The sequence below is a fragment of the Melanotaenia boesemani genome, chromosome 21 (assembly GCF_017639745.1).
Source record: "Melanotaenia boesemani isolate fMelBoe1 chromosome 21, fMelBoe1.pri, whole genome shotgun sequence".
Taxonomy (NCBI): domain Eukaryota; kingdom Metazoa; phylum Chordata; class Actinopteri; order Atheriniformes; family Melanotaeniidae; genus Melanotaenia; species Melanotaenia boesemani.
Window position 1 is genome coordinate 19,222,096 of NC_055702.1, and position 24,612 is coordinate 19,246,707.

At 38.6% G+C, this 24,612-nt stretch overlaps 1 protein-coding gene across 1 annotated transcript in view; it reads left to right on the top strand.

Annotated features, from left to right (window-relative positions):
* Positions 1-23,518, top strand: part of fam20cb (FAM20C golgi associated secretory pathway kinase b) — a 53,562-nt gene extending 30,044 nt beyond the window's left edge. The window contains exons 4-11 of the mRNA XM_041973663.1: positions 13,515-13,607; positions 17,395-17,510; positions 18,094-18,274; positions 18,375-18,484; positions 18,639-18,720; positions 20,462-20,521; positions 20,645-20,795; positions 21,835-23,518. Of these exons, the coding sequence (XP_041829597.1) occupies positions 13,515-13,607; positions 17,395-17,510; positions 18,094-18,274; positions 18,375-18,484; positions 18,639-18,720; positions 20,462-20,521; positions 20,645-20,795; positions 21,835-21,951 (910 nt within the window). The 3' untranslated portion in view covers positions 21,952-23,518. The remainder of the gene's footprint in view (positions 1-13,514; positions 13,608-17,394; positions 17,511-18,093; positions 18,275-18,374; positions 18,485-18,638; positions 18,721-20,461; positions 20,522-20,644; positions 20,796-21,834) is intronic.
* The last annotated feature ends 1,094 nt before the right edge of the window (positions 23,519-24,612 follow it).

A 24,612-nucleotide genomic window follows, 5' to 3' on the forward strand; every position in this document is an offset into this window, starting at 1 on the left:
TTTTATTGTGAATAGAGGTGATTTTTTTTTCAAACTGGCACTTCCATGGAAATTAAATATGCAGCCATTACAGATATGGATAATTGGAATTGATTTACAGTTTTAAACTGTTATTGTGTATTGTGTTTTGAAGCCACTTGATATTTACCACTTAAAATATTAAATGTATGAATGTTAGAGCAGCTGGTAACACTTTCAGATGATCTATCAATACTCACTGGTGGAGAGCAGCAAATGTAATTTCACCACTTTAAATGGAACAACTTGTACTTCATCACTACCATTGACGTTTAACTCATTTAATCAAATAGTTTCTGCCTCTGATAAAAGGCTGTTTTTAACTAAAGATTTGCATTACAGAACTGTCTTTATGCAGTTCAATTTCAGCTAGAAAAAAAAAAAACTAATTGTTCTTATTGAAGCTGTAGCTGCTGTATGCTTTCATTTCAAAGTACTTAAGAGACATGGATTGTTGGTTGTACATTAAGTAAACATGATTTTGTTTTATTTCAACTTTTGCCATTTTGCTGGTTTTTAGTGTAGCTTGCTGAAGAACTGTGTGGATATCAATGTCAAACAGTCTGTGGAATGTGTTGATCAGTTAGTCACCACTTTAGCTGAACCAGCTAATGTCTAGCTAATGATAATCTGCTAGCCAGTACCAATTGTGAAAAAAACAAAACAAAAAGCAAATATGTATACATAGCTAATTAGCTTAAGCTTGTTATATTTTACCTACTATACATGTTCTGTTTGCCAAAAGTCATCATTATGATTGCTATGACCATCATGATGGACTGTCAGCCCAACTGTTCCCATGTTTCCATTCTCATATGTCCCAGTTCAATACTTTGTCCACATGTATGAAGTCTTTGTTGTATGTGTTTAGGTGAATTCTAACCTGCCTGCTGTCCTGTCTTTTCAGTGGGGTAGTATTTCAAAAGTGGTTCTTGTTTGGAGTTTAACCAATCAGCAAATAGCCAAACCATTTGTCAAACTGCCACTTACAGGAACCTTTGGTTGGTCTTTTATTATTATGATTAGTATTGTTATTTTAAATTGTTTTCTCCTGGAAATGACCTTGAAAGGAGTCCCAGGAGCGTAGACCCTACAACAGTCACAAAGATGCCAGTTTCAGCATCATAACAGCCTGTTATGTGATCATAATCAAGAACCCTGGGAATGAAATAAAACCGCTCCCTGCAGACTTGTTTGAATCTAGGTGAGATAGATAGAAGGACTCACAACTCTTTTGTTCAATGACTTAGATTTAAATACACGTAAAAATCTCTAAAAGCTATTAAAGTTGCAGCCCTGTTGTATAACAGTATTACCTTTAAAGGGTAAAAAAAAATTAACTGGGGATACATTTATCGTGCTTGTGATTGAGCAGCGTGATGTGCAGCTCTGAGTGAGCCGACTGATGGTGGCAGCGCTTCTATGATGTTGTCTGAAAGCTGAATGAATGGCACAGATTAAGGATCATCTTTTATGCCGTAAAGGGAAATTCATCATCTCTCCTTCCCACTAACAGAGACACGCGTGTAATCCAACACTGCTTCAAAAAGGGAGATTAGAAAACAGTTCAGTTGTCCTCTTTTGCAGCTTCTCTCAGAATTCACTGATGCATGTTCGCATTTCTGTGAAGAGAATCAATTTAAATCTTCTGCACAATGAATTCTTGTTTTTTTGTCTTGCTTTGATGCATGGAAAATTAGGTTACATCTATCTATCTATCTATCTATCTATCTATCTATCTATCTATCTATCTATCTATCTATCTATCTATCTATCTGTCTATCTGTCTGTCTGTCTGTCTATCTATCTATCTATCTATCTATCTATCTATCTATCTATCTATCTATCTATCTATCTATCTATCTATCTATCTATCTATCTATCTATCTGTCTATCTGTCTGTCTTTCTATCTATCTATCTATCTATCTATCTATCTATCTATCTATCTATCTATCTATCTATCTATCTATCTATCTATCTATCTATCTATCTATCTATCTATCTATCTATCTATGCCATTAAGCATTTTGCAATCTGTAATTGCATTTTCAAGCTCCATTTTTTAATCAAAGGGAATTTAATTAAACTTTGAGCACTTCCTGAATTTCTGTCGACTTTGATGCATTTGAAACGAAATATGAAATTACTTTACATTTCCCAGAAATATTCCATTGCCAGAGGGAAAACTCCTGTAGAGTGTCCCTGCTTGTTTTCTCTCAAAAGCTTCAGGACTCTGTGATCAGTTGTACTTTAAACAGTAACTATCTTTTCCAGGAAGTAGGTGACAGGCAGAGGTGTAGCAGTAAGGTTGAGGCTCTTTCCCCCCCTTTTTTTCCCAACAAAGACAGACTTACAGAGACAGAAAGAAAGGAAGATAGAGGTGCCAAGATAAGAGGAAGTTCTGTATGAGGATATGTGCTGCTGGAAGGAGGCATCCTGCACAGATAAGGACATGCAGCGTGCTGTTGGAAGCAGAGGTATATCTGTCTCAGATTATGTCAAGATGATGGCTTAATCTTTATGGTTGGTTTATCTGTCCAGGAAATTTACAGGTTGACATAACAGCAGCTCACGGAGCAGGAGAGGAAGAGGAGGCATGGTAGCTGAGGGGATATCGCTTTGGGCTCTTCCTCTTTGTGTCTACATGCTTGGTGACACGCAAGCCTCTGAGTTAAGGATTGATGCCAAGATAATGAGAATACAAATCTTTAAACTAATGATGCACAAATGTTGTCCCTTGTCTATTACCATCACCTAAAAAGCATCTCAAAGTCAGTCTAGTTGAACATCCTTCCTCCTACATTTCCCTCCTCCTTTTCCACCTCTTACAGCTACCACTCTTCATGGTGTCTTACCACATGCCAGACCTCTAATAGCTTTGTTTTCCTCAGTGATTTTCATTTAGGACTATTTTTTGTGAAAGCAAAAACATAGTGACATCTTTATTCATACACGCTGTGATGTGTGCAAGTCATGGTTACAGTTAAGAATTGGTCTCAAAAGGAAGGCTCATTTACTTGAATACACACTGTAGGTGTTTTTCATGGAGAATAGCTCATTTCTAGACCAGAGTAAATGGCTATTATTGTTTTTGTGTGCGAAGCCATAATTGTCAGTGTGCTATCTTTACATTTTCTCTCACCAGTTTGTGTGTGGGTGTGTGACTCCTCCTTGTCAGTCTGTATAGGCCTTTTTGTATTTCTTGCTTGTTTTGCATGTCTATCTCAATTTGCTTCTGAGAAAATGTATGTACGCCTTTACCTATATTTGTGTGTGTGTGCGAATTTTGCTAGAAGAAAACAGCTGTTTCTGGATGTCAAGCCTAGGGTCTGACAGCATGAGGATGATGAGGAGCACTGCAAAGCACAAAGAGCTTTCACAGCCATCGCATTTAGAAACTGCAATACACATAACCAAAGGCACACACACACCTGGATCACACTGTGAGGGTTATTTAGAGAGCCTTTGGGTGTTTGTGGTGTGCTAGTTAAAATCCTTGGGTGAAATTTTTACTACTTGAGCTTGTTATGCTTGCTGACACTACGCTTTGACTTAATGGGGTTTTGAAGGCAGATGTTGATGTTTTCAATCTGAAATAAGTATGTTTGTTTGTATTTGACTTTCCTCAAGTTTTGTCTTTGTCAGTGTGGTGAAAACAATCTGTATTAACGGCTCTTACTCAGCAAGTACAGAATGGTCAGCTAACGTTGGTGTGTGGATCCCCTGAGGTCATAATGACAAAAACCATAAACTAATGAGAATATATTTGCATAAGGTTATGCAGTAACAGCAGGTCCCTGAAATGCTGCACACACAATGCTAAATGTATATATTTTGTGTCTTTGTTTGTATATGCTCTCATCACATACATAAATTATCACCTGTAGTGACTACACAGTACTCACTCATACAAAATAACCTGTCACTGCCTCCCATTTGGGCTCCAAATCCTCATTGTAGACATGAGATTACAGCACAGGGTTATGGCAGCAGAGACCAGTAAACAGAAACACATATTGCCAAATGCAACATTAAGGTGCGTCTGTCTCATGTGCTGGTGAAAGGCTTTTTTTTTCAATTAATCAAATGTCATGGCTTGAAAGGTCAGTGTTTGCATGCGCTGTGCTTGAGATAAAACACAGCACCACCTCCTCTCATCTCCAGTGTCGCTGATTGTTTTTTTTTTTGTTTTTTTATTGACCCATAAATGGGTTTTGCTGTCATACCCTCAAATGCATTTGAAGCTTACCTGTAACACTGTAGCTCTACACCTCCCTCTTGAGGTTTATAAAACTCTTTTACACCGTTAGCTCTTTTTTGTATGAGCGGGTGCAGGCGTATACAATACAGTATGTCTCTGAGTGTGTAGTGTGTAGGTTTGGCGCATGCACAACCACACACTCACTTTGCCATGCCCGTGGGTTTGATGGATGATGTGTGACAAGTGTGTGGAGTCAGCCCTTTGGTGGGAACCCACTGGGGCTGGAGGATGCCCTTGTCCTTTTAGATTTTACAGCATATCTTTTTCTTCCTCCGCTCTGCGGATCGGCTGTGTTTTGGCCTAGGATCATAGCTAAAGGCTCATGGTGATTGATTGGCCGTTTGACTTTGAAACAACATAAAACATCCCTTATATGCTGTATCCAAATGCACTGTGACACTTGAATGAGATATTCTCTTTTATTGTGAAGCGATATAAAACAATATTTTGATTATGTTTTGTTTCCATAATTCAGTTCAGCTCCAGATGAAACAGAATTACAGAGCGTGAGCAGAGGTTGTTCAAAAGTAAGCAGTTGGACCATGAAAAAAATGAAAAGAGAAAAATAGAGCGTGGATAATGAGATGTGTGGATGGAATTCACTGTGAAAGGCTTCATGCATAATTTTGACTGTCACAACTTTTGAATGCTTCTCCATAATAAAAGATTTTACACCTCTGTGGTGTTATGCTGACACAGTAAATGTGGATTTGAGCTGTGCACCCCCAGCTCATCTGAATAAACAAACATTTTAAGAGAGGACACGTTTTGTCTACAACCCCATTATCAAAAAAACTAGTTATGCTATTTAAAATTTATATGAAAACAGAATGTAATGATTAGCAAATCTCATAAAGCCCAGTTTTATTCACACCGTCAGGTGTTGAAAATTTAATTTTATTTGGAATATGATGGCAGCAACACATCTTTAAAAAGTGGGAACAAGATGATGCTAATCAATCTGTAGCATCCCCTCTTCTTGTAACAACTCTCTCTACATGTCTGGGAAGTGAGGAAACCAGTTGCTGTCATTCTGGTTTTGTGTTTTTTTCTTTTTCTTTTTTTTTTCATGCTGCTCCAAAGCTATGTGGTTGTGATTAATGCAGTATGTGATTTAGCATTGTCTTGGGAGCAGATGTTGCTCTAACATATCTATGTGCTTTTTAACACTGATGGGGCTTTCACAGACGTGGAAGCTGTCCATGCTATAGGCCAGGGATCATCAGCTCCAATCTTAGTTATTGGATGCTTCCCTACTTCAACACATCCGATTAAAATAAAAAGGGATGTCCAACAGCTTTTTGTGACGTTCTGCTCAAGTTCTGACCCACTCATTTAAATCAGGTGTGTTATTGGAGGGACACATCCTATACCTGCAAGAATGCAGTTGGTCCTCGAGGACCGGAGATGCAGATCCCTGCCACAGGCAATAATGCAACCCCATACCATTAGAGATAAAGACTTTTGAACTGTCCACTGAAAACAAGCTGGATGGCCCCTCTCCTCTTTAGTATGCAGGACATGGCGTCATGGTTTCAAAATGAATTTTACATTTTGATTCACTCAACCACAGAACAGTTTTCCACTTTGCCTCAGAACACTATAATTTCACCTTGGCCCAGAGAAGAATTTCCCATGCTGTTATTATTTAAGTAGAGAATCATACCTGTTTTTAATGGAGTGCTACCTGAGGGTCCTAAGATCACCAACGTCCAGTTTTGACTTTTTGACCTTGTCCTTGTGCAAACTGAGATTCCATCTGATTCTCTGAATCCTTTTATATCATACACTGCAGATGGTGCGATCTTCAAGTTGATGTACAATTTTACATTGAGGAACATTTTCCTGAAACTGTTCCACAATTTTTTTATGCAGTTTGTCACAAATTGATGAAACCCTGCACATCTTTCCATCTGAGAGGTCCCCCCTCTCTCAAATGCTCCTTTTATACCCAGTGATGTTACTTACCTATTGCTAATTAACCTAACTGTTTGTTAAAGGCTCCTCTGGTAATTTATTTATTTGTGCCAACTCCATCATATTCAAAATCAGCTGAAATATTTATTTTCCCTAAAATAATAAAAAAAGGTCTCACTTCACCAGATAATATGCTTTTTCTGTTCTGTTGAGAATATTATATGGTTTTAAGGGATTGCAAATCATTGCATTTTGTTTTGTTTACATTTCACATGGCATCCCAAGAGTTTTTGAATTTGGGGTTGTATATTTGAATTGTGAATAAATTTTGAAAATCTAACTTGCACAGTGGTTTGATGGTTAGCACCACAGCCTCACAGCAAGAAGGTTGCTGGTTTGAGTCTCGGCCGGGGGGAGATTTTAACCTGGGGAGCGGTGGAGTGGAGTTTCCATGTTCTCCCTGTGTATGCGTGGGTTCTCTCCGGGTACTCCAGTTTCCTCCGATTGTCCAAAAACATGTACGTTAGGTTACTTGGTCACTCTAAATTCTCTAGGAGTGAGTGTGTGTGTGTGAATGTTCGTTTGTCTCTCTCTGTGTTGGCCCTGCGATGGTTTGGTGACCTGTCCATTAAGATGAAATGGCAAAATGTTTGACTTTCATACATTACTGAGATATGGGCTGGTATGAGTTTCAGAGGGTATGATAGACTTAAGCAAAAAAAAAAAAAAAAAACAACAAAATCTCAGTTTCTTGGAATTGCAATATTACAATTACATCTTTAAAACATGTTATTTCAAAATGTTAAGGTGAAAATTGACTGCTTTCTTTCATTTAACTCAATTTTATTTTTTAACAACCAATTTATATTTGGCACATTTGTAAATGTGTGTCAATACTACCAGATTAAGCATAAATCTGTAACATGATTTTATTGATTTTACTTAAAAATGACATACCACTATTAATGTTACTAATATAGGTAATAATCCAAAAATGCTGTCATAATGATTTGGCTTGGTCAGTTTTGATATTCTTATCTTCATAAGGAGAAAAGACATGCAAGTGTGTTCGCTTCACAGATGACATACATATGTTTTCATTAAACACAAGCAGTTTAAAAAAACATCAGAAACTCAGCAGGCAGTTTAGCTAACTAGTTCAGCTAAGTAACAGTTTAGCTAGCTAACAAGTCATAATGTCAGCCTCAGTAGCAAGAATGTAATAGACTATTTCACCAATGCTAAACGCGTTAATTTTCATTGCTGGTTGCAGATGTTCACTTTGGTACAGCGTCATCTCGAAGAGTAATGGGATATACTCATATAAAAGAGAAACCATAGTTTAAGCACTGCATATCATCCTTTGGCAGCTGCTCATTATGTCTTGAAAATCCTCTGTTTTCTCTATCAATCTACAGGCATTTATTAGTAGCTATAAAATTCCCAAATACACATCTTTGTTTTTATTTTAATTTTCTTTTAAATTTTTAATTAATTCCAGTGAGGAGAAAAGTTTATTTAACTTTCTTTTGGTTTTGGCTTTGGTTATTGCTCACACCAACTGCCCATTGAAGTCTATTAAAACTACACTGCACATAAAATGAAATAAAATAAAATAAAATAAAATAAAATAAAAAAAAAACATTCAATTGATTAAAAAAAATAAATAAATAAAAAAAATGATAAAAGAAGGAAAATCTTTCCATTTAAAGTATAAAGGTATACTTTAAAACCAGAAACCAGAAACGACCGATGCCCAATGTTATTAGTTATTAGTGGTGGTATTTTATATTTTTATAAGCAGCAAGAGGCAGACAATTTTCAATAAATGTTAAAACCCCCAGTTTTCCATTTCTGTCGAGTACTACAAGAGGCCTGCTGAAACAGTTCAGTTCGCTCTGTGTCTCTAAGCCTGTATCACAAACTGGGTCATAGAGTTTGAAAGCCATGGGTGTTTACAAGGCTGAGGACATCAGGGAAAACATGCTATTAAATTCTGGGAAATGTAGGTTAAGTTCTTCTGTGACCACTCAGACTTTATTTTCTTTTTACACAGGAGGGGCTCACTAATATTTGCTGTCAGTGCTGAACTCGTCCTTTGTGTCCCTGTGCATATTTCAGCCTCAGCTGATCTTTGTAAGCAGTAAAGTGAACCATACACCTTTTTCCAACTTGCTATCAATCACAGGAAAGAAGGAAATGACTCTTCCTTAAATAGTCTCTTCTTTATTTGAGCTGGTATTGCAGAGGTCATTTGGCTACTGTGTGCACAGGTAGATTTTCTAAATGCCGCTCTCCCATTCACCTCTGTTTTTCCCACTACTGTGTGTTTACTGATAGACCCTTGCCGCCCCAGTGGCTGCCGGGGGCCCCTTAGAGTGGAGAGCTAAGCCAAGAAACTGTCTGGCCACCCAGTGTAAACCATGTGTTTACAGCAGGGCCAGGGTCACACTGGGCATGCTCGGCCCACCTGCCTCAGATGAATGAGCTGATGTCGGTGTAGACAGGCAGCTATAGAGACCGCTACCATATCCCACTTCTTTCCCTGTTGAGGAGGTGGAGGAGGAGATAAAACTCTGGCAGCATTGTGTGAGATATCTACTTTTCATTCAGCATAAATCCGCTGTGGATTTGTAAATATTTGAAAGGTAAAGCTCAACCTGGCAGCCCAAAGCGAGAGGGACGAGTAGCTCCCTCTGCCCTCCTCTGAGGTTTCTCTTAGCGCAGTACATTCTGTGTATTCAAACATTTATAGACTTTATTAGGTGGCCATGCATTTATGTATGTTCTTTCTGCCCTTGTAACAGCACAACCCAAATGATTTGCTTGATTAAAACATACTCAGATTTTCCAGAACACAGGTGCTTCTGTTTGAAGATTTAAACATAATGTTTTAAAATTCATCACAGCGGAATATTTCTTAGATCAAAGAACACTGATTCTTTAGTATTGTAGTTTGTCCTCTACACTGGCTCGGTTAATCCAGCCATTTAACCTCACAAAATTGTTTGTCAGTGTATTCGGTGTTCCTTTATATGCTTCTCCTTCTCTTCACTGTTATTTCCTGTCCCCTCGTAGTTAGTGGGGGCATACTGCCATGCTTTTAATAACTTTAGTGACATTTGAATTAGCTATGAATGGTGGTAATTACCTAGTCTTCCTGCTTTTTGGCTGGCACTCACTGAAAGGGAAGCTCCGGTGCAGGAGCAGGTCAAATCGGTCCAAAAGCAGGGAAATTTCTGTCAAATGTAACCACATGCTTCCTTTCTGAAGATGGCTACTCATATTATCACTCACATTAAGATAGAAAAGCATTGTGCATCTAGCACAAAGAGCAGCTTACTGTGGTGCATTCTCCCTATACAGAAAGATAGCTAGGTAGTAGGACTGTGTGAAGTATTCTTGAGGGCTTCTTTAAGGCTGAATGACCGTGAATCATTGCACTGCAATGTTTGCTTACTCTTATCCTCCAAGAAAATCACGATGACTACGTTCCTGTATGGTCAGAAAGGTCATGAAATACCTACAAGTTAGAAATCCACTATCATTTATTTAGCCTGTGCGACTTTTTTCTCTTACAGATTACCTTTCTCTTACTGTAAAAGGTCATAGCAGACTATGCAGGGTATTAGCTTACTTTCATTTAATACCAGGCATTTTTGCAAATGTCATGACATATTCTCTTTATACTATAAAATATGTTCAAAAGTCTGTATAGTAAATATAAACTATTCTATATGTTCTTTAAATGTGCATTTTAATGTGAAAAAGGTCATTATAAAGCCATTTTTTAATCACAATCTGCACATTTGTGTTGTGATACTTTCTGAACAGGTTGTTAACATGGTAAATAAGACAGTACCAGACATTGTATGTAAGTTATCCAACAAGCACACATACCTGGGTGAGTGCCACAAATTTCGTCAACTTCATGTCAACAACTTGGTAAATCCACCCATTCCTTATTACTCTGGATGGGTCAACATTAACTTTTGAAAGCGTTGTGTTACCATGGTGATCATCCCATTATAAAGTGAGCTAGCTTTTTGAAACTAACAAGAGTAGAACCTGAAGTTTTCTCACTTCACAGATGCACATCTACACGTTACTGTATTTTGCTGCCAATTGAAATTTCAGTCGTTTAACTTTGTTAGATGTTGAAAACACAGATGTTAAAATAGACTGTGTTATTAAGAACTATTTGTTAAAATGGACTAAAATATACTTTGTGGTGAAGTGAAACTAAGTGATAAATAATGAGGATTGTCTAGTGCAGCTGTGCAGTTTGTGCTTTTCACCTGTGCGTCTTCTCTATTTATGGTTTTTGACGCCTTGACCTCCAACAGTGGGGATTCGACTGATATGTAGTGTCATCTCAAGACCCTGTGCAGTGTTAGCTTATAGTAGGACAACACATCTGTCTGTTTCCATTGAGCAAATGGTTTTCATCAGGGACAACTATTAGACTGAAAAATGTGTATGTGCTTATATAGTGAAGGATTTTTTTTTTTTTTTTTTTTTTTTTTGCATCCACATTTTAACATAATTTTAGAGGAAATCACAAATTTTGAAAATTATAAAAAATAAAAAATGAAAGAAAAATTTAAATAGCTATATATAGTAGAAAAAAGCCAGTGCAAGCAAGCATGCTTTTAAATGAGATTTAACAACAGGAGGAAAAGACTGTCTGATGTTTAAAATAAATTTATTCCAAAGTTTAGGAGCAACCGCTGCAAACGCCCGATCCCCTCTCACCTTAAGCCTTATAACCCTGACAACCAAAACCAACTGATCAGCAGACCTACAAGGACCAAGAAGGAGCGTAAGGTGAAGCCAGGCCAATTAGACATTCATAAGCTAAAAGCAGAATTTTGAAATCAATTCTGCATCACAGGTAGGCAGTGAAAGGAGGACAGAATCTGAGAAATGTGCTCACACTGAAATGGCACTTTGGACAAGCTGTAGGCAGAAAGTTGAAGCCTGACTAACCCCAACATGAAGAGCATTGTAGTAGTCCAGGTGGATTGTGATAAAAGCATGAACTATTCTTTAAAAGTCCTTCCTTGCCAGTACAGGCTTCTACTTAGCTATCTATCTTAACTGAAAGAAACTTTTTTGTACGACAGCAGTGATGTGAATGTCAAGTTTAAAATCACAGTCCATTTGAACCCTGAAGTCAGTAACGGTGCTTTTGATGTCTCTGGGGAACAAATGTCAGAACAGGAGGCAACTTTAGTGCTACTAGAACCAAACAAAATTCATTAACCTTTAAGTAACTTAGTGAAATCCAGTTTAATATCAGAAGACATTCTAATTAGGATTCAATGGAGTTAGTATTATTTTGCTGTAGTGGTACATTAGTCTGACAATCATCAAATCAATCAAAAAGGTTCAGATCCCAAAGGAAGCAGATAAAGAGAAAAAAGAAGTGGTCCAAGAATCAAACTTTGTGGAACCCCACAGGAGAGAGGCACTGCAGAGGACATAGAATAGAAACTTTTAGTTTTAGTGCTGAAAGTTTGGACAACCAGGCTGCTGTATCTCACTGTTTTGTTTTTTCTTCTTCTTTTTACTGTTTATTACTTTTAATAATCTTTGTTTCTTCCATCTCTTATTAACTGCCATTACATTAAAAGTTCTAATAAAACAGTTGCAGTTGATTCACGTGTTTATATCAATTATATTCTGTTACCAGGCTTTGCAGCATTGCTGTAAATAGACACTTATTCTACTCTTTCAAAGTGTAACATTTCTATTCTCTTGTAGAGTGCAAACTGTGTCCCTGAAGCAAAGTTATCCAGAGGAAGAGAGTGATACAATCAGCAGACAGCGTTTAGCCTTTAATGGCTGAGCCTCAGTGAAGAAACTGAGTGAGAAATGGAAAAAGAAAGAATAGATTGCTGTGACATACCGCTGAATTTTGATGCTTGTCATAGAAGTCAGTGGTAAAAGCCAGAGCTAAACAAAGAGCATACACCAAGCTATTTAAATCCTAAATTTACAATCAAACTTTTCTGCTTGCTTTGCCCAAACATGGCCACCCATCAGCATCTGGCTATCTGTCAAATGTTTGTAGAGAGAGTGAGGATGGGGGAAATTAGAAAAAGACATTGGAAGAATACTGAGGAATTTTTAGCAGATGAGTGAGTTTCAGAGCTGTATGTTGGCTCTGTTAATGACTGGTGCATATGTCAGCAATGCAGCTGTGGACGCACAATCAGTCAGGCAGCTGAGGAGGGGGAGCGACGGATGGAAGAGGAAGAGAGAGAAAAAGAGGGAGATGCAGACAGATATAGAGAATTAAGCCTTGGATGCACACACATACACACAAAAAAGTGGGAAACTAGTTCTTAGTGAGGGAGAGCGGCGAAGCAGAGGAGGTGAGAAAGAGGATTTTGAGTGAAATAAACGGAGAGAGAGAAGAATCCAGAGGGAACAAAAAAGAAAAAGAATTTGCCAAGATAGTTTCCATTCTTCTCATCCTCCCTCAGCTAGCTGAAGTAGAAATGGTAGAGACTGCAGTCCAAATCATTACACTCGGCTGCCTTCCTGGAAAGTATTTACTGTTGTCAATAAAAGAGCATGGAGACGGCAGTGTGTAGAAGAGGACAAATAGCTGAGATAGGTGGCTCCTCTGTTAGAAGGCTGCCAGTAGATGATGGATATTAGATATTAGCATATTTCTATTCCGTCTCTGGGGTTTTTTCCACCTCTATTTCCTTTGACATTCCTTGGCCATCCTGTCCATCCTGGCTTGCGTTCCATCAGCTCAGGGGATTTAAGCCTTTAAGAGCCTCTTTCCCCTCCAATAAGAGCTTTAGGAGAGAAAGTGTGTGGAAAGCAGTTTTTTGGGGAAGGATCAAAGATGGACAGAAATAGGTACAGGCTGAGAAAAGGAGCAGATACTCTAGGAAAAAGGTTTTGACCTTGGATTGTCCACTTTTTTTTTTGTAGCCCAACAAAACATCCACAGTAACTCTGATACAGGCCCTTATATGTCACAAGGGCATTAGCTTTTTGTGTCTTGGTTATAGCTAACAAATTTTGTTTGTAGTATTATGTACACGGGTGTAAAGTCTGATAGTTTTACCAGTGGCTGGGCTTATCTGAACATCTTAATTATGTTGAACCATTTTGCAGACCTGCTCTGTCTATCGTTTTGTGAATTCTCACTTTTTGTGATGTTTGATAAAATCTATATTTTGATGCCTAATGTTAATTGCTAAGTGCCTAAACCTTGCAGGTTGCTGAGGGGCTGTGTATGATTGGCACATTTTACATGTCAGCTAACCAAACACCTTCTCTGTGCCTCTGCAGGCAAACCCGGGAACAGGAAACCCCACCAGACTTCTTCTATTTCTCGGACTTTGAAAGACACAATGCTGAGATTGCAGCCTTTCATCTGGACAAGTAGGTGAAACCCCCTGTTTCCCAATTTTAATAGGCTTTTGTGTATTTGAAGCATAAGATTCTGTCATCTTTTCCTGTTTGTTTGACTTAAAATCCAGATTTTACATGATGAATATATTTCTGGCCTGTATAAGACCTATTGTATTGATGTGATTTCTGATATTCTGTGGGAAGCACAGGTTTAGGCTCAGCACAAATGAACACAAGAAATTAAATAGCCGTTGACCTGTCTATGCATTTGCCTTTTTCGGCATCAGTGCACAAACACAGTTTTGTGCACTGATGCTACACTCTTAAGAAAGCAGCTTCCAGGGTGAAGATTTTAACAGATTGTAACTTTAATGTTTATGTGTCCCCTGGACACATAAATGGAAAACAGGTTTTCCATTTGCTAGTTCAGATTGTTTTAAAAAAAAAGCAGAAAAATATCAGGAATTTTGTTGTTTGCATTTTCAAGATATAATGAGTTTGTGATTCTTGTAATTTGGCAACTCAGCATCACAAAGATGGTAACAGAAGAAAAGTCAGGACAAACAGGAAGGTATTTCAGGCTGTTCAAGAGCAGTATTTTTTGGAAGATACCTTTTCCCTTTTAGCCATTTAAACACATAAATACTGGACATTTTAAAGAGGAATTGCAGCCAGTTTGGTTTAGTTGCATTTTCTGGCTTTCTGCTGAAAATGTGCTCTCTTGGGTGAAAATGTGAGGGAAGAGTTCTGAAGGAAAGGCTGTCCAGAGCACACAGGAGGTTGCACGTGATGCAGAACTTACACTGTGGAAATTGTCACTTTTACTCACGACACATTCAGAAAAGCAGATTCTCCTTTATTATGTTTTGATTACTGCATATTTTTGTATTCTAAATAGCAGAAAGCAAGTGGAAAGCAGCGTACAGCTCCACAGAAAGGACAAACTTTCACCAACATGCACACATGCTCACATGCAAAAATGACCTCTTTAAAATCAGGAGGTATTGAAGATATTGAATTTAAATTAAGTAAAAGCAAAAATGTTGCTAAAAAATCAGTCATTTAAGCAGAAACATGGCTTTTTGCTCTAGGGGGTCAAAACATTCATATGTCACTGTAGATAAAAAGCTGGTGTTCTTGATTCTACTCTGAAGACCCAAATGCTTTTCCTGCCTCCTTCAGGGCCAACGTCCTGCAGGCTTTTGTTCCTCCCTGATTGCTAATTTGCCTGTCCCTGTGTTGGCTCATTAACCACCTAGGAGGAGCACAGATTGTAAAGAGAACATCAAAGCAGGTTACTACTGTCTTGCTGGAATGCTTTATAATGTGTTTGTCCTGAAAGTGAAGTATTGTTGATTCATGCATGAATACTTTTAGATGACTGACAGTAAAAAAGTAGAGGAAAAACAAAACAATAAAAAGAAAACATGTAGCTGTTCACTATTGTTGTTGTTGTTGTTTTTTTTAAGGTTAAAATTAGTAAAACGTATCCCAGAGTTTAGGATCACAGTTTCAGACTAGTCACAGTCCCTCCAGAGCAGCTGTGTCTGCCATACCTGTTTTCCTTCTATGTGTTCTGTTCCTATTTATAGATGTGCCTCCCCTTTTTGCCATTCCTCAACCACAAGAACTCATCTTTTTTTCATTGAGGGGTGTGAGGGGTGTTAGCGCGGCCTGTGTAGTAAAGGCTGCAAGCTCCATGAGGCCATGAGTCACAGAGAATGAATGCTGCCCTCCTGCAGCTAGCATCTGACTGAGCAATGATTGCAGTCCCCCCCTTGCTTAACTAACCACCACGCTCTCTGGCTTTGCTGCCTTTACAAGGCTAACACTTTATGGCCCGCCTGCCTGCCAGCCCGCTGGAGAGACCTTAATGAAAAGAGAAACCCTCAGAAGGCTCTCTGATCGACAAGAGCGGGCAAGGAGTTTTGGAGTCAGTGTTGCTATTAAAGTCAAGCTGATGTCACTGTGGCTGTGTGTTATTATGAGCAGAGGGGTTGTATTGTGGATGCGGGTGTTTCTCTGTACTGACACAAGATGATACGAGAGGTCACACACACACATACACACACACATACAATGGAGGCTTGTGATGCTGTTGAATTCCCTTTTTCCTTCAGGCACAATGACACACTTCATCAGCAGTTGCATTTGCAGTGGCGTTCTTCACCAGTCTGCTACACATCTGGTCCTCCGCTGTACACATGCACATATACTTCAGCATGTGTGTGGGTTAAGAGGAAGAGGAGGAAACCAAAGGCATGAACGGCCCTGTGCCCATACTAAATATAAGCCAGGCATGGTTTGCCAAAAGCAGTGCTTTATTTCTCCCTTTTTTTTTTTTTTTCTTATTTTGGCTGTTCTAAATTAGAGCCTGTCCAGAGAACTGCTGCTGCCGCCGCCGCTGCTGCTGCTGCTGGTGCAGAGGCTGAGGCTGCACTGCCTCCCAGGGGGCCCACAGACACACACAGCCTCCTCTAAATGTGCACACAGACACACACAGGCACTGTCTCCTCCTATATAGGCTACAATGCTTTAAGCATCATTAATTATATGATCAGATTTAAATAGGAGGTGCATTTGCTGCATTATGCAGTCAGCACATAATATAACACACAGGGGTTGATATGACCTCAGAATATTAAACCATATTTCTCTTGTAAATTTTTAAATTACAATGTGTAAAATATTCTCTATTGGTCAATACACAGCTCTGAATCCCATTCTCTGTGGGACAAAAGGGGCAAAGATGAACAAAAAGCCTCAGTGATAAAGAAAACTAAACCCACCCCCAAGCTGTTCTCTTTAGCACAGTAGCAAGTCCAGCAGGCCAGACGGTGCTGAACGCTGCTCCATCCTCCATCCATCTCTGTGTTTGACAGTAAAGAGGAACTTACCTTCTTCAGTCCGCCTGCCAACAAAATCACAGTCTGTCTTCCTGAGTCTTTCTCTGCCTGCAGGACTTGGCCATTAGGTGTTGTCAGGAGTATCAATTTTTAAAGAGCCGTGCTGATGTTGTAGTTGGGTGGTATTGGGGGCAGAGGCTGCACATGAATAAAACAGGCAAGGGACCACAGCTATCTCTCACAGAGAGACAGCTATATTTAATCTTTCTCTCCTCCTTTCATGCCTACATATCAACACTGGTGCTAGTTTCCAGGCAAATGGTGCAAAAAACAACACTATACCAGCCTCACAGAACTGAATCTATTAGATGCAAGTTTTTACAATGTACCAGAAGCCTTATCTCTAAATATAGTGAATAAAAAAAGAAGCAAAAAGCAGCACAGAAGTATAAAAAAATGTGTTTGATGTAGAATCACAGGCACATCAAAACCACAGGGAGGTTTACCACCATGAGTGGGAGCTGCTGGGTCCTTACTGATGCCACAGTGCCCCCTTTTGGTTGTAATGTTAAATTACATGTTGCTTCACAGTGACTGCAGCTGTCTTCTTTGGGTTTGAGGGTTCTCCAATCTCATGTTAAAGAGTTTTTTCCCCACATTTTAAACAGCAGTTTTTCATCACTTGTTCAGCATTTTAGGTGGACTTTTTATAGCAGCAAGATTTAGCAAACAGTAGATATACAAATGTGTAATTTTGAAACAAATTCTACTGAATGAAGCTTTTGCTGACACAAGCTACAGTAAGTGGATCTTATCACCATTCGGCAGGTTGAGCTACAATAACTAATTCCCATTGTTCTCAGAGCACATTCAGCTCATACAGTTTGAGAGTCTGTGCATCAAAATGTGAATATCTCTTCTGTATCATGAATTCTGAACCTTACACTTCAGTATTTGTCTTTATTCAACAGGATCCTGGACTTCCGCCGTGTCCCTCCAGTCGCCGGCAGGCTGGTCAACATGACTAAGGAGATCCGAGATGTCACGCGGGACAAAAAGCTCTGGAGGACGTTCTTCATTTCACCAGGTACATGCTGAAATCAGACTGAGTTACTGTATAGGGCCAACAAGATGAGACACAAGGAAAGAGATTTGCTTCACAAAACTAGATCAGGTCTTTTGTTTTTGTCATTTCTAGCCCAAAATCACAATCAGGAAAGCTGGATTTTTATGCTGATCTTTAAGAAAAAAAACTCTCTACACTCAACAAAAGTGAAAGCCCAGCAAAAAATGACAGTTTCCGTTCTCATGGTGTATGACTGAGCTTGTGGCCTGAATTACTTGGGTATTCATTTGCATGAGATTAGTACTATCAGGGGACTTTACCTTGTGCCAAAGCGCGACAATTAATTTGCAAAGCGACTTTACATATTATAGGAAATTCTCCCAGGATTAAAATCACTAGCAATCTCAGCAATTAATACAGGTCAGTGAATGTCTCCAGGTAATTTGAATCATGTGCAATGTGAGCTTTGACTTTTATGTTGTGTGAATGACAAAAGGGTAAAAAAAAAAAAAAAAGTACAAACACAAGGTGGCATTGTAACTAAAGGAAATATTACTCTGTTATCAACAAATGTGTAACAAAACAGTGTTTTTCTGATTCGCAGCCAACAACGTGTGTTTCTACGGAGAGTGTTCATACTACTGTTCCACCGAGCACGCTCTGTGTGGCAAACCGGACCAGATAGAGGGATCCCTGGCTGCCTTCCTCCCAGATCTGGCACTTGCCAAACGCAAGACCTGGAGGAACCCTTGGAGACGCTCCTACCACAAACGCAAAAAGGCAGAGTAAGAGAAAGATCTGCATTCACTGCAGCTCACTAGAAACATAGTATATTACTATTATAATATTCTGAATTGGATGCATATATTCTCATAAACTCTGCAGATGGGAGGTGGACCCTGACTACTGTGAGGAGGTTAAGCAGACCCCACCATATGACAGCGGCACACGACTGCTGGATATCATGGACATGACCATCTTTGACTTCCTCATGGGTAGGTTAAGCACCTGTGAAGAGGTGGATTGTTTGATGCCTCCTAAAGCTGACTCAAAGGATTTCTTATTAATTTTGATTACTGGATGACATGTACAGTAGTGCATACATATTATCACACACTGACTTATCGGCTGCCTCACGTTTCCTCACAGGAAACATGGATCGCCACCATTATGAGACTTTTGAAAAGTTTGGAAATGAGACCTTCATCATCCATCTGGACAATGGCAGAGGGTAAGCAGAGAGATCCGCATTCTAGTTATCATTTCTAACTGTAGTATATGTTCAAGGTCTTACATAAAAACAAGGGATTACATAAAATATATGACACACAAAGACTAAATACAGTATCACCCAAAGTTTGGACACATTTTTCTTTTAGATTTAATGGGCAAGTGTTTCCAAACTCTTGACTGGTACTAAAAATTAGCCTCCCACAAAGAAACAAATATGTCTCTATGACCTGATTTTTCTGAAGACACTGACACAGCAAATAAATTTATGCATCATGTTTCTTAAAACAGTCTGAAAAGTGCTGACTCCAACAGCAATAAACATTTGACTTGCACTATTGTCTGTCTTCAATAATACTCTTTCATCGTCATTATAAGCTCCTTAAGGTCTCTGTGGGCTTGCTTTTCTATAATTTAATAACAAATGTGCAGCATAGAGTGGTGTTCAATATGCTCTCTACAAAGAGAAGTTCACTGTTCAACATATTTAACATTGCATACATTATCAGTCGCTCAACATTTTGGAGGAATTTTATCCCACTCTGCAAAACAACGTTGCTTCGGTCGATCAAGTTTATGATGCTGTCTTTAATGTCCCACTGCAGCACTTTGATTGGTCATTACGACACCTTGATTCTTTACTTTGCTTTGGATCATTGTCCTGTTGTATCAGTCAGTTTCAGCCTGCATTTCACTGACAGCAAGATAACTTCATATTTGACAACAGAATACATTAATAAACGGAGGCGTTACGGTTGACTGAATCATTAAAAGGTGTTCAGGTCCTTTAGCTGCAGAACAAGCACATATGACCAGCCCTCCACCACCGTGATGGACAGTTGGTATGAGGTGCTGGTCCTGATTTTTGCTGATTTTCTCTGTTGATGAGGTTTTCCTATAAACATGGTGCTGTGTATTATAGTCAAACATTTCCACTTTAGTCTCATTGGTCCAAATTAAATTTGTTCCAGAAGTGTTGCATTCAGTTGCAGCTTTGCGTACCTAATTTGTACTGCCATGTTTTACAGAGAAGAGTAAACCTTCCAAACAAGCCATACGTCTTTAGTCTTTGTTTAATTATACCATCATAAACTTTAATGTTAAACATGCTAACTGAGTCTTGTAGAGTCTGGACTGTTTTTTTTTTTTTTTTTGAGAATTGCACAGTTTGACCTTGGGATGAACTTCCTGGGACACTCTTGAGAAGATCAGCAACTGTCTTATGTACTGAGTGGAGTGGAAAGGAGTGGTCAAGCATATTGATGGCCAATTAATTTAGTGCATTTGATAAGAAGCACCTGGCGGCTACTAACACTCTCAATTCAAATAAAACTTTGAATTACGTATTGTTTTAATGTCTGATGGTTTTATTTGTTTATATTTTTATATTTTTCTTTTATTTGTATCTTAATTTTGCTTGTGTGCAGCACTTTGTTCCTCTGTGGTTGTTAGAACTTAGTTTTTTTTACACATTGCTTCTTAGCTTGGGTAATTTTTTTGTTAAATAAATAATGACAGATTGCAATGGACTTGTATTTATCTCATTTTAAGACCTAAGAAGGACCAAATGATTATACAAGATGCAAAACACTCTTTTTTACAACTGCATATTTTATTTCACGTTTCACTCTGCATTAAGTATATAGTTATGGCAATAAATATGTAATGTACAGCTGTCATGAGCATAATATCTATAAGAATGAAAACTATAAACTATCGTGCTCCTTTTTTTTTCTCCCTAGCTTTGGAAAGCATTCCCATGATGAGATGTCCATTCTGGTGCCACTGACCCAGTGCTGCAGGTAAGGTCTCCTTTCCAGTGGTTTTATGTAGTCTCAACAAAAGCATGTGATAATTGTGGAGATTCTACCAAAGGAAGCAATTATTTCCCAGGTTTGCACCTGATTAGTTGCTTTTTTTTCCAGGGTAAGGAAATCTACTCACTTGCGTCTGCAGCTGCTGGCAAAGGAAGAATACAAGCTGTCCACGCTCATGGCAGAGTCCCTAGTGAGGGACCGGCTCGCTCCCATCCTCATTCAGCCCCATCTGGATGCCATGGACCGACGACTGCGTCTGGTCAGTGCTCCATACTCATCATACTTAGCTGGTCTTGTTCTTTCTTTGTTTTTTGTGTCTATTTACCTTGAATTATTAAAGTAAAGTTGCTGTCTGTTCAAATCTGGAAAAGGCAAAACAGAAAAAAAACAGGCACTGCTATTAATTTTAACAGAATATGGCTAAGTGTTGGTAGGATGTAACCCTTGACAGCTGAACACAAACACATTCACCCACCTCATCCTGTTCTAAAAAAGGACTTTAATATGCTGTTTATCACTTGATCTGCTCTAAAAAAAAACATGTGAAAGGCCAAAGACTGATAGAAGAGTTAAGAGAACCCAAATCTAGTTTCCTATCAGACCACATCATCAACACACCACGCACTTCAAGAAGGTCAATGAGAATTTTTTTTCTCAGCAACGCCAAAAACATTTGGCACTCGACAGCTTCAGGCAGTCAGGAAATCTAAATATTTTACTGTTAGTAATCTATCAAACTGTTGTATAATTAAAGCTGATGTGGTGCAATGTGTCTGAAATAAAATGAAATAATAAGAAATCATTTTTCTTCGGTGGTTTGACGTCTCAGCCCTGCTTTTGCACTGTTTAGGTTTCACGGTTAACCATGATGCATCTCTGTTAGTGCAGCGAAATGAGAAGTTTAAAGACACAGATTTGAGTTCTAGAAAAATGGGACATTTTTTTTACTTCTGTCTATTTGGAATTTAAAATGTGTGTGTAATCTGAACATTGCCTTTCTCACAATTCAAGGAAAAGGATGCAGATACTGGATTCGTGCTTCACCTTTCCATCAAATCCAGATGTTTTTTTTTATTTTTATTTTTTATATTATCGAGCCAACAAATTAACAAAAAGCAGACATTACCGAAAACACATTAAACCATCCTCCACTTAGACTCTATCCACTATATTCCTGTCTGTTTCTAAACAAAGTAAAGCAGCATACGTGTTGAAACCTCATATTTAAAGTTAATAATTTCTTTGACCTCTGACTGAGTCATCATTGAAATCTTTGTCTTTCTGTTTTTCTGCTACAGGTGCTAAATGCTCTGTCTGAATGCATCGAAAAGGAGGGTTACAACTTTGTTGTGGAAGACGACCTCCAGGAATCCCAAGGGACAGACCACGCCCACATCGGCCCGAGACGGAGGTAGCTGCCAGGGGGAGCTACAGGGTGGATCAGACTGCCTCCCTAGAGATACAACACTGATCCAGTCTTTTCCTTTAACCGAACTGTCGTCCTGTAACACAGATGAGCTCCGTCTGTGTTGAATTTCTCTATACAGCACAGAAGCCCTCCTGCCAGAGGTGAAATAATCTGCTGGACAGGGTTAGACTTCGATGAACCATGCAGTGTCTTTAGCTGTGCAGGTGACTTCCAGACAGATTTGAGGCTGGACACGACTGAACCACCACATATCACCTGACTCCTTAAAACGTACAACCCTGACTGTAGTGTAGGATACAATCATCACAGATGACCCAAACAACTATTGACCCACCACAGCAACTTAACAGTTAAAGTCTTGCAAGAAATGGCTTCACTCTGTCTGCTTAAGGACCCTCGTTTTTTGAATTCAGTGAATTCTGAGGGCTGAGCTGCCCGACTCTTTCCCAGCTCAATGTCTTTCTACCTATTGTCAGCAATGCAAGTGTTTTGACTGAGGCAGAAGAGAAGCAGGAACTGGATAAAGTTATGTTTTATTGTTTTTTCCGAAAAATGTTTTGTTGCACTTTTTTGTATCTTGTTTTTGTTTTTTTTTCTATTTTAAATTTCTGCTGAGCTGTCTCAGCACCTTATCATTGCAAATCAAGATGGAGAGTTATTTGATTGGAGTGCAGGTTTACTCCTGGATATTTTTTTCCCCCAAAACTGTTACGTGTCCTTAAAAGAGTATTTATTTAAATTTCATATTTATTGTTTGAAACACGTGCTAATGCCTAACACAACTCACCTGTTAAATCAAGCAAACTGATTATGTCACAATAGTGCACTTCCTTATTTGTCCACAAGAGGGCAAACTAAGCATGTGCAAAAGTGTCCATTGCAACTGTCCAACCTGTTTGAAAATGGTTTATTGCCACCATGAATCTCCACGTGTGTTTACTACATGCAGTCTATTCCCAGCTGCTGGTTTTATTTCTCTCAGTGCAGCAGATATGAGGTCAGATTTATGCTACCAAAAGCCAAATGTGACACTGATACTTTTCTATTATTGTTTCTTTGTAATGTATTTGATGTCCAGATATTACTGTTGTGCAGAGATTATTTTTCAGGATGTGTATTTCGTTCATCACCAACAGATGATAGTGTAACTGTTGGTGTCAATGATTCAGTCACTGGCTGAAAGTTAATATATTCAATAGGAAAATCTAGTGCCTGTGCAATGATAGAAATACTTGAATGTCTGGTTTCATAGCAGAAAGGGTACAAGCTATAGATAAGATGCAGAGGTCTTCATTTGTGTATGTGCTAACTCCATATGTTTCATAATGGTTTTATTATTCAGATTTAGGTTTCCACAGTCCTGTCTGTGTCAGGGCAGTACAGCGTGCATGGATGTATGTGTGGATCCATGGAGAACCTTAGCTGGTGTCCTTGAGGTAAAAATGCTTCTTTTTTATTTGACTCCTTGTTTCTGTGGTTTTATTTTTTTTAATTTCTTTGCATCATGGTAAAAGTGCAATAAAACAAGATAAGCAAATATGAATGGTGTGTCTGTGCTTCTCATTAAAGTAGATCGGATACTGGAGGTGCAGGAGGTAAAAGCTGCAGTTAGGTATGAGGCAGGGTAGATCTCTGTCATGCAGTATAACCAGCTGAAAATAAAGCTTCAATACTGAATACTGTTCAGTATGATGTAGCATTATGGTTAATGGCATCATTTTAAAAAGTACAACAGATTCTGCGTTCAAAGAACTTCAGGTTTATAATATATGATACAGGTAGAAAATATTAAATAGGAAATGTGTTCTTTTATCTGTGGGACTGTTAAATATTAAGTATTCATGAGAGGTCAGTCTTGGACTTTGGCTGTAAAGCAAAGATACAAAACAAGGGGAATTTTTTAACAGGATTTTAAGAAAAAAAAGAAGAAAATCAGGAGCATCAGCTATTGGCACAGGTTCATTATAACTACACAGCTGACATCATCTTGCAAATACTACCTTACAAGAGAGTTGGAAATGCAAATCACAGTTTTAACTGCACAGACGTAAACCATACATTAAAAGACATAGTCCTAATATCTGTCTCGTCTCTGGTTCCAAAATAATTTGCTTATATTTGCAGTACATTGTTATTCTGCTCAACATTTTACAAAGAAGTTATGTTTGTATCAATGGATTGTTTAAAAATGTTGAAACTGGACTCATAGGTACTCATCCTAAATTAATAGGAATATTGTTAAACCCCAACAGCATAGGAGCACCACAGGGCTTTACTTTACTTTACTTTCACACTTCTTTTCACTGTAAACAGTACATTCGGAGCCCAGTTGTCTGCAGAAATACTCCCACCACTTCAATAAATTTGCTGAACATCTTTTTTTAAAGTCTGTGTTGTAACCCTCTTTATACTTATCTGTTAATGTCTGTCTGATAGCAGCAGAGCCACAGAAGACCATCCCTGCCCACTGCAATAACATTTTACTGTTTCTTTTGGTGTTCAATATAGACTACAACTATTTAATTTCCCTTTAGAGAACTTTAACATCAAATTGCTATTAGCACTCAGACATGTTGAAGAGAAGAACCACAATGGCTTCTGTACTATGTTTCAAATCAGCTAAGTCATACTGGCAGGTTATCTTGTG